This window comes from Procambarus clarkii, chromosome 9 (genome assembly GCF_040958095.1).
Source record: "Procambarus clarkii isolate CNS0578487 chromosome 9, FALCON_Pclarkii_2.0, whole genome shotgun sequence".
NCBI lineage: Eukaryota > Metazoa > Arthropoda > Malacostraca > Decapoda > Cambaridae > Procambarus > Procambarus clarkii.
The window spans coordinates 9,719,705-9,731,217 of NC_091158.1; the positions used below are offsets into that span (position 1 = coordinate 9,719,705).

An 11,513-nucleotide genomic window follows, 5' to 3' on the forward strand; every position below is an offset into this window, starting at 1 on the left:
AAGAAATAATGTAAATTGAATTAATCCATTCCACACTCCCAAAAATATTAACTTCAAAATACATTTCATACATAATACTACAAATGTTTTGAACTACAGTATGAACAAGTTAAATCTTACCTTTATTAATGACTTGTTTGGGGTATGGAGGACAATGAGGAGGAGGCGGAGAGGTGTTAATACAATGGAAGGGGACTTCTCTTCTAAGCACTAACACCAGGCAGTGATGACTTCTCTGGGGGTATTCTCTACCCCTACGCTTTGCAGGCATACCACAAGGACCTGGTTGTGGGTCTTTGCTTGCTTGTCTATAGCAAGACAAGAATGTCTATAGACACTTGTTTTTCCCTATGTTTGAACACTTGTCTGTATTGAGACATCACATTGTTGTTAAAATGGTTTATGCAATGGCCTGCTACAGCTTTATCTGGGTGACACTTTAAACCAAAACCTTGCCGTTCTTCCCATGCTGCACATATTTTCTTAATGAGGATGGGACATCCTCTACTGCCGCCTCCTTTCCTGAAGAAATTTCCTCGAGTGTCTTTTGCTGCTGCTCCTTGTGAAGGGCTCCTCCATATCAGCACCATTCAGCCTAGCTAGTACAACCACCCTCATATCATTTGAATGTTTATGAATGATCCCTTGTTTTTCCTCTAGCGTCATCCTCACATTTGTTTTCTTAGGTTGAACCTTACCACTGACTTTCTTGGGATCCATGGTGTGATATATAATAATTACTTTTATGTTCAGAAACCAAAAAAAGCCCCAAAAAATCAATTTTTTACAAAGAACTGAAGTGCGATCACTAGGTGGGAGGCACTGGTAAATTGAAGCACGCCTCGCCCGTGCCACCAGGAACCACACGCTTGGTCAACTTATACATGTATCAAGAAACTTGCCAAAGAGAGGCAAAACTTATAAACCGAGTCAAATTTTTCCAAGAAATTGAGCTCGTAAACCTAAAAATTTGTAGAGAGGGGCATTCGTAAACCGAGCTTCCACTGTATTTTTAATATTTCCACAAGTTCATTCAGGGAGACCTACTGTCATAAAACTTTTAACCACTGACTTAAAAATAAACGTATCCTTCTTCATAAGTACTAGTAATGGTGAATAAAGTGACATGTCACTCATGAAAGTTAAATGGGCACTGATCCCTTCACAAGTTCATCAAACCAAGGTCACTATCCAGACCTCTCATAGCTACTCCAAACCAAACGTTTGTAGACTTTATCTGCAGTGTCCCAGATATATCTGCTCTCACAGGCATGGTCCATGCATGGTCTATACAATCCAGTTGAAGAGTTAAACAAACCCTTGAATAGAATAGGATATTCATATCCTATACTTCCAGCACTTTCCATGTTATATAGTATGCATACCTTTTAATTATATAGTATGCATGCATTTAATTATCAAGAAATAATGCCTCAATATTATTTGGCCAATGCCTTAAACACTGCTAGGATTTATAATATCTTTTGATCATTTATAATTTTAAAAGTTAGAGGAAATATCAGTTTTTAAGAATGATAGTTTTGGTTAGGAAATGGTTAAGACGGAACATACTGTAATAATTGAGCAAAAAGACACTAGAATCCCTGAAAAATAATTTGAATTTATCTTGCCCTTTAACCCTTACATGCTTCAATCACCATCTGTGATTTCCTCCAGTGTACAACTTGCCATATGCAATTGACCTTTATGGGTTTTCAATACTTATTTTTTTTATGTGCACCCGCCCAACTACTTGGGCTAGACGGTAGAGCGACGGTCTCGCGTTCAATCTCCGACCGTCCAAGTGGTTAGGCACCATTCCATCCCCCCATCCCATCCTAAGTCCTTAACCTTATCCCTTCCAAGTACTATATAGTTGCAATGGTTTGGCATTTTCTCCTGATAGTTCCCTTCCTTTCATGTGTACCTTGGTATACAACAGGACTTTTAATAACATAGCCATTTAAGGGTTAATGATAAGTTTAATACTGAACTGATGCTTCAAGCTTACTAATCTGAAAGGTGCATGCTATCATTTGTGTACAGCTTTTTTAAATTATTTTTGTTTCAGTCTATTAAATTTTAATTAAAAATCTTTCTATTTTAGTTTAATGTTTTCAGTTAACACAGTATCCGAACACTGACAGTTTTACTTACCACTAGTATCACTGATTTACTGTACCTTGTTAATGAACCACATTGGACAGTATTTTCACTTATTGTTTCTTATGTAGGACACAGTATTTAATCTTGGTCATTTTTTCCTTTGATGCTTTTCCATAGTTTCCATCCATACAGCTCCTGACTTGATGCAAGTGGGAAAGGAGTAACAACGATGTCACATACTAGGATTGTCTAGGCATTGAGTTTGCTTTCCGGAGTATTTGGTAACATCATCTTATTTCTTAATATAATTCTGAATAGTTTTATATCATCATGCACAAATTTCCCTACAATTCTTGGTGTTCATAGTCAAAGCTCATTGCTTCGTCACTGTCATCATCACTTTTTTCCATAATACAGTGTCCTGGGAATGTCTCCTGGAAATTATAAGACAAATTTAAATAATTATAAATACCAAGTAGAGCTTATTTAGTAAGCTGTTCAGAGCAAGTTGCTGTCAGTTAAATGTAACTGATGAAAATTATGATAATGAAATAGCTTAATAAAATGAAGTACAAATTTTGTATAGCCTTACCTCACAATGGTCATTGCTACCAGATATAGCTTGTAAAGTTTTCACCAATAATGTCGAGTCGGACTGCTCAAGGAGAGGACCTGAAGCTATCATCAAACTGAAATATAGAAATTAATGTTAATAAATACCTACGGTATACATCTACTTCATTTAAAAATAAATGGGCATACAATTTTAATATAATACAACCTCAAAAATTTGGAGTACTGTATATCTTCACAGAACTTAAAAAATAATTTTAACATAAAAAACAAATGTAATGTTATTAAAAATAATAAAAATGACTAATTACCTTTTTATAATAATCAATAGTATTCAGTATTTATACAAATATTACATAGGGTATATTTAGAGTTTAGACAAAATATATATATTTTTATAAGCCACAGATTTTACTCGCTTGCTTTGCCACCAGAACTCTTCTGACAATGATTCAACAATTTGTTTTCTGCTTCACAGTGCTAGTGGCCAGTACCAAGCTCTTCAGGCAGTCTGTTCACTCTCCAAACTTGACCACTTTTCAAGTTCAATTAGCCAATTATTATAACTCCTTATCTGGTCAAGCTTGATTATACTCCTGCTGGCAGATGCATTTTCTACACAAAAAGAAAATGACAAATTTATGCAAATGTCCTCATTAACAGAGATTGGGGCTGCAGCACATGAAAATTAACAAAATAGGGACAGGTCACAATGTGAGGGGGTTGGGGGGAGTAGGACTGTCAGCAAAAAATAACAAATTTTACAGATGGCACTGTGAACTTTGTAATGCATTATAATGTTAGAACCAATAGCTACTATGGATGGTATGTACAAAATATGTACTATTGTAATAAAAAAATTGCTTTTTATACTACACTGCCCAACCCTTCTTCAGGCCCTCAATCATCCAATTATTCCATCTTTTCATTTGTGAGTCTGACCTCAGGCACTTCCACCAAGGAGAGGCTTGTGTAGTTTGGCGGCTGGTCATCAAGTTGTTGTAGCACGACCTCTGCACCTACTCTGACGACCCAGTCTTGTTTTTGTGTTTACCTGCAGTAGACAAAGCCCTACCCCTCTTTCACAGTTTTATATCTGAATATATTTTGCATCCTGTCACTATGACATTCAGAAATGCAGGAAATTGTTGTTCGGGGCTTCAGCAAGAGGTGAGGAAATTGTTGTTCGGGGCTTCAGCAAGAGGTGAGGAAATTGTTGTTCAGGGCTTCAGCAAGAGGTGAAGAGAAAACACTTCATGAATTTTGAACAAAAAATACAACTTATAAAGGTAGTTCAATCTGGAATTCCTAGCAGTGGCATCTGTGCCTAATTTAAAATTAGCAAAACCATTATTCATGATATATTTAAGGTTAAAGAAAAGATTTTTGCAAGTTATGATTAAGTTATGCTAGCCCTCAACTCCTTCACCTCTTTCCCTGTCACTTGGGCTGGGCGATATAGAGACGGTCTCGCTTTGTGCAGGATTTTTCACTGGGCCCGATCCTGTGCCAGGTAAGTCCACTACGGGCTCACCATAGCCCGTGCTACTTGGAACTTGTTCCGAGTAGCTGAATCTATAACAACAACATTCGTGCAGGTTGGCGTTCAATCTCCAACCGTCTTAAGTGGTTGGCCACCATTCCTTACCCCTGTTCCATCCCAAGTCCTTATCCTGACCCTTTCCAAGTGCTATATATATATACATTATATATATACATTATATATATATATATATATATATATATAAATATATATATATATATATATATATATATTTTTTTTTTTTTTTTAGGTATATATATATATATATAGGTATATATGTATATATATAGGTGTATATATATATATAGGTATATATGTATATATATAGGTATATATATATAGGTATATATGTATATATATATGTATATATATATGTATGTATATGTGTGTATATCACGAAAATAAACACGTGATTAAGAATGTGACAATGTCAGACCACGGAGGAAAAATGAAACAGGAAATTTCCTTGTATATATATATGTAAGTATATATATATATGTATGTATATATATGTATATGCACAGACTACCTATTCCAGTAGCTGAAGTTTATAACTTTTTAGACACAACCCACGGGTTGAGTGGGTTGAGTGTCTAAAAAGTTATATATGTATTTATATATATGTGTGTGTATATATATATATATATATATATATATATATATATATATATATATATATATATATATATATATATATATATATATGTCGTACCTAATAGCCAGAACGCACTTCTCAGCCTACTATTCAAGGCCCGATTTGCCTAATAAGCCAAGTTTTCATGAATTAATGTTTTTTCGTCTACCTAACCTACCTAACCTAACCTAACCTAGCTTTTTTTGGCTACCTAACCTAACCTTACCTATAAATATAGGTTAGGTTAGGTTAGGTAGGGTTGGTTAGGTTCGGTCATATATCTACGTTAATTTTAACTGCAATAAAAAAAAATTGACCTCATGCATAGAGAAAAGGGTTGCTTTATCATTTCATAAGAAAAAAATTATAGTAAATATATTAATTCAGGAAAACTTGGCTTATTAGGCAAATCTGGCCTTGAATAGTAGGCTGAAAAGTGAGTTCTGGCTACTAGGTACGACATATATATATATATATATATATATCATAATAGCTTGGCACTTCTGATAATTTCCTTCCCCTTCCTTCACCTCTAATATGCCTGTCATGTGTACAAATTGAGTAGTCCCTCCTCATTTAATACCACCTCATTTAAAATATTAACTTCAAGTTTCATCTCTTAATGGAACAATCTCTTATCATGAGGGTTGGGGGTTACACCAACCCATTTGGTTGTTGCATGGCACGGGGTGGGGTTTTACACCGACCTATCTGGCTGTCGTGTGAGGTGGGAGGAGGTTACAGTGACTTAGCTGGCTGTGGGGGGAGGTTACAGTGACCTAGCTGGCTGTGGTGGGAGGTTACAGTGACCTAGCTGGCTGTGGTGTGAGGTGGGGGAGAGGTTACAGTGACCTAGCTGGCTGTTGTGGTGTGAGGTGGGGAGAGGTTACAGTGACCTATAGCTGGTTGTGGTCTGAGGGACGGGGGAGGGGTTACACTGACCTATCTGGCTGTCGTGGGGGGAGGTTACCGTGAAGTAACTGGCTGTGGTGTGAAAGGGGGGGGGTTACAGATACCTAGCTGGCTGTGGTTTGAGGAAGGGGGGGGGGAAGTACACTGACCTGGCAGAACGGGTGACAGCTGCTCTTAGCGAGTCGGGGTCAAGGTCCGCATTTAGTCGACACAGCAGCTGTGGTAGACACTGTGGTGGTGCCTTCCTGGCCACGAACATCACCCTCATCACCGCCTCCATCACCACCTCCCTCAGCGAGGTCTCCACCAAGTGCCCCACCTGCAGGCCGTCAAGGCGAAGAACAATGTTTAGCAAAATACACATATTTTACCAGAATTTACTCGAATTATTGTATTGTTACACAGTTCTTCTTCTTCTTGATAGTAGGTGCAGTTTGCGTGAAGGATTTGTCCTTCCGATGACTGCACCTAATAATTCTGTTAATGTCCAAGTACCTGAAACATTTGTGGTTGGCTCAGTATACAAATCAGGCTAGTAAATCTTTATACTGATTTTGTATTCTAGGCACAAGATTTAACCGACCAGACTAAGTATTGTATGCTACAGTATGGGATACCAATGACCTGGACTAACTGTGAATGATGAGGTAAGGAGTTCAACTTCATCCTTTTGTAGCCATTTTGAATTAGTTTCTGTTCAAATTTTTTACCTTATTTACATGTCTCTAGTTATGCAAATGTATATATTTGTATCGTTCGTGGCCGTTTCCTATAGTTTATATAATTTATAGACAATTTATATATAATTTTTGTTACGTGATAATTATTACTAGTAGAGGACGGGCTGCTTATCGAGTGACATGGGTTTCAACATACAAGTTGTACTCACCTAGTTGTGCTGGCGGGGGCTGAGTTTTGGCTCTTTGGTCCCGCCTCTCAACTATCAATCAACTGATGTACAGATTCTTGCGCCTGTTGGGTTCTATCAAATCTACATTTCAAATTTTGTATGGAGTCTGCCACCACCACATCACTGCCTAATGCATTCCATTTGTTAACTACTCTCACACTGAAACAATTATTTCTGATGTATCTCTGGCTCATTTGGGTGCTAAGTTTCCACTTGTGTCCCCTTGTTCGTGTACCACCCATGCTAAATGGTCTGTCTGTCCACCCTGACAATTCCAGATAATTTTTTTTTCAGGGAAATTCCTGCGCGGGTCCTAAGCCTCTGGCTGGCCCACTAAGTGTTGCTTGTTTCTGTTTTACTTAGGTGGCGTATGAATATTTATGACTCGTATGTTCGCTTCAGTAAGATTATGCCCCTTGTGTTTAACAACTTCTGCTCTGTTGAATCTAAAGTGAAATCTTACTGGGTTTGTAACTGTGCACTGTGTTAGATAATGTTCCAGTGGTCTGTCGGGCATTTCTCCACAGCGCTGACATTTCCTCTCATCTTCCGGAACATGTAAGCCTATTTCCCATGCACAGGGGTATCCAAGCCTGATGCTATGTAAGTGTACTTCTGTTGTTCTACTGCTCCCTTTCATCAAAACAAATGGTTCGTAGTTGGTTGAATTCTTGTACCAACCCGCAGATCCTGATGTTGCAACTGCTGTGTTGTGGTCACTGTACGTCATCTGCATTGCTCTATTTCTAGTTACTTTCTTAATCTGTGATAGACTCTGTGGTATATAAATGTCTACATTTCTTTGCTTAGTTGCAAGTTTTGCAGCTTCGTCTGCAATAGCATTTCCTATTATTCTCACATGACTTGGCACCCAGTTGATAAGTACCCGACTTATTCATGATTAGGTTACTTTAGCTTTAGGTTTGATTCGGTTAGGTTTCGTTACGTTAATATGGTGTATTATTGACAATAATGTGAAATATGAAATTCAAAACTATTATCTGAGGGCTACTAAGATTAGTAGCCCAGCAATTAGTGGTCATCTTCCTACATCTATTTCAGTGTACCCAACAACCCAGTTTACAGAAACTGGATTGTTGAAACCCAAATTCTTGAAAAAAAATGTTTTCAGCATATGCACTTTCTATTTTTTTAAATATTTATAATACAATAAAGTTATAACTTTAGAATAATCTGTTTAGGACAAAGGTTCACTTCCCAGTTTACATGTAGACTATTACTGGAACCGTAATATGCTTTCAGACCATCACAAATATCTAGTTAACTACCCAGGTGGTTTGAGGATGGGGGTCTCTCATGATAATGGATTTGCTCAGAGGACGGGCTCAACGTGATTTCCTGTATATAAGCTCCGAACCCTACATTTGTCAATACTGAACTGCATCTGTTAATCTTTCATCTATTCAAGAATAAATCCTACGGGACAGCGTAAATCGTTTCAGCAGAATTAATATTCATTTGTTTTAATGCAGTTATAACTCGTTATCAATGACAAAGATAAAAAGAACTCAATACACTAAGATGCCACAGCCAAATGCTTTAAGGTCAATAGTAAAGAATACTAACGTGCTTTTTGGAGAGGGTGCGAACATGTACAAGGCCAGCCTTGGCCCACACCAGAAGGCCTGTTATGTAGTCCCGCAGCGGAACTAGGATGATGGTGGGGTTGAAGGGCAGGTTCCAGCCTTTGGCCAGCATACCGATGATGGGGGCAAGGCGCGCCGGGAAGTTTTTGAGTGTGACTCCTCGCATACCGTTCTCAGTGAAGAAGTCATCGATCTTAGAGACTGCCATTTCATACAGTTTGTCCTGAGACTCTTGTTTGGATAACGCAATCACTATGTCCGAAATGTATGGGGAGATTTTTTGTATAAGCGTCTCTCGGTATTCTTTGTTTATTAAGTTTTCGAAAAAGTCGTTCCAACTGGCGTGAGCCAAGGCTTCCTTTGTGGAAGCCACCATACCCTCCGTACCGAGCCCTTCGGCGTTTCCATCTCCCAGCGAAGACAAGATGTAGGATAACAGTATGTCAATGTCAAATAAGCTGGACATCCGGCTGTGCAATATAGACTTCCCGAATGAGATAACATCCTTAATCTTCTTGTTACATTTCTGGTCAGTTTGCATTGACAGCAAAATCGGCTCAATGACGTTAATGAGATTATTTGCTTTATTTTTCTTTGACGTGGCTTTAGGCTTGTGGTCGACATTTGCTTTCTTATTATGCTGAGATTTGTTAATTATTTCTTTGGGAGGTTCTTGCTTCTCGATGGTTGACTGTTTAATATTTTGTTGGATATGCTTTTTGTTGGTTTGATTTTTATTTTTCACTTTGTCTGGAGAGAGGAAATTGGACGTAGCTTTCAAAATTGAAGCTATGTTAATATCGCTTTTACCTGTTAATTGACCTGCAAAAGTTACCAGTGTGTTCAGATCAAAACCAGTGTTAGGAGTTTCCTTTTTGTCCTTTTTCTTGTTTCTGGCAGGCTTAAAAGTGTTCATGAACATAGACGCCATACCCAGCATATCCTGAAAGTCCATCTTGTCCTTGCCTCCACCGGCCATCAATGCGCCCAGTCCTCCAATAAGATTGCCCATCTGGTTTTGTATATTTTGCTGACCTTCTCCACCCCGTAATAAGTTAGCGATAACGGGAGCCTGGGAACCCAACATTGATAAGAAGGGGGCGGCTTGGGCCTGCAGGTTCCCAGTAATGAAAGGCGTTACCACCTTCAGCACCGCGTCAGCGTCCAGATCCAAGTCGTTTTCACGTAGTAAAGATGCCACCAACGGCCTGAACAGTTGCAGAGTTTTGTCTGCTTTTCCCTTTTGGGGTTTTTCTTCATTTCCGAAGCGAACGTTGGCATTTGTCTTGAAATCGGTGTCTTTCTTCTGCACTGATGTGGCTCCAGATGTTGAATTTAAGAAAATATTCATTAAAGATGATAGGTCGAAGTTGTTCATGACGCTGATTATGAGATCCCTAACATTGTTATCCCCCTTTCCCATGAGGGAGTTTACGAAAGCCCGGATATCTATGCCATATCTAGAAGCTGTAGGTTGTACCAACTCCACAAGTTGGCCCAACGGCATTCCTGCCAAGCTGTTGCCAAGCTCGTTCTTCTGAAACAACTGTTCCCACACCAACGGCAGCGTCATCAAGTCCATTCCAGAGAAGAAGTCGCGGTAGTCATCCACAGTTTTTGTCAGCTCAGGAGGGACTCGCTCTTGCAATTCACTCCAGAACTGATAGAGGAGTGTGGCAGAATTCTTCTGCTTCGCCCCTAGTATGACGCCCTCCATCAGTAGCTGCCCCAGCTCACGACCGGTGTCAGAGTGCAACAGACTCATTAAATCTAATATACTATGCATGGACGATGTTGAGTTTCCTATTACATCCAAGAACTTCTTCTGAACCTCTTTCAGGCGAGTAGTGGCTGTATTTGTGGAATAGCTTGATGGCGTGGGTAACTGTGCGACCTCTCCACCCGTTGCCCACGCCACCAGCGTCACCATCACTACCACCCACACCTCCCACTGTCTTTTCCACATCTTGTAAATTAGGATGACAAATTTTGTCTCCTACTCTTGAATTGCCTTCTCCCGCGCGCACTTCGTAAATACTGTCACAGATTACTCACAAAACTGAATGTCCGGTGGAATGTATAAATTTAGATGGATATCTTGTATCTACTGTAAGTCAGGTAAAAAAGTCATTGGGTTTAGAACTCCTCCTTCCAGCATTCACAAATGTAAGTAGAATCAGTTCTTCAACTTGAACATTCTAACATAAATATACGAACATCATCACAGGTTATATACTGCCGTGGCCTAGATGTTACTGGGGTGGCCGTTCCAGTCAGACTGTGGTGAAGAGCAGCGACCAGCTGATGAGCACCTCCCTCCCGCCCCCAGCCCCCAGCAGCAGTCCCGTTATCCACTTCCACTCACTACACCGCCTCCTTCACACTTCTCACGGCATTCTACAAATGTGTAAATATTACCTTGCTGCTTATAAATATTAAAATATATAAAATAAAAGACGTCAATAAAATTAAGTATGCTAGAGTGCATATACTTATAAACAATTTGCAGATGTATGTTTAAGACTTGCCGAAGATCTAAGAAAGCGTACACTATCCTGTGGTAAGTGTTAGCACTACACGAAAGTCGTTGACCCGCTGACGGAGACCCACCTCACCTCAATCAGTCCCACTCAGTACGGATATTATACATCTTAATATATTTTACAATGACAAGGAAGAGGCCAGCACCTTAAGACTCGTACAAGCAACGAACACAAACAGTAATAAGCACAGGAGGAGTTCGCTTGTAACTGTACCAACATGTAATTCATTTAAACACACTCTTCAGCAACGCTCAAGGATCACGCCTCCCAGGCATTGAAATTCCCTCCGTTATGAGACAGAAACACCTGTATCACCCAGCGTGCCTGGGGCCACACACCTGTCCTAGAGGATATATACACCGAGAAGTGTATTCCGGGCCTTGCTGTATATACATTGAGTTAAATCTAGAAATAAGAACAGGAATAAAATATACTTGCTGGTTGGTCAGTAAGCCGTTGTGGTGACCTCAGTAGCCCACAAGAAGTTGTTAGGCCTAAAGAAAGCCCCAAACTATCCGAGCCATACAGGTGTTCTGTCCACTGCCACAGTTCGCTCAGAGACTGTAGATTACATTAAATCTGAGCTGTAATCTAATTAATGTAATCTGATTCTGAGCTTAAATCTGATTAATGTAATCTGATTCTGAGCTTAGATCTGATTAATGTAATCTGAGTTCGCTCAGAT

The 11,513-nt window shown here is 39.3% G+C and overlaps 1 protein-coding gene across 1 annotated transcript; it reads right to left on the minus strand.

Moving 5' to 3' along the window:
• Positions 1–1,962: 1,962 nt before the first annotated feature.
• On the minus strand, positions 1,963–10,686 carry LOC138362681 (uncharacterized). The gene is made up of 4 exons (XM_069321097.1): positions 8,266–10,686; positions 5,918–6,087; positions 2,699–2,795; positions 1,963–2,540 (listed from the first exon to the last, which is right to left on the minus strand). The coding sequence occupies exons 1-4, from the start codon at positions 10,249–10,251 to the stop codon at positions 2,451–2,453; spliced, it is 2,343 nt and encodes a 780-aa protein (XP_069177198.1). The 5' UTR covers positions 10,252–10,686; the 3' UTR covers positions 1,963–2,450.
• Between the last annotated feature and the right edge of the window lie 827 nt (positions 10,687–11,513).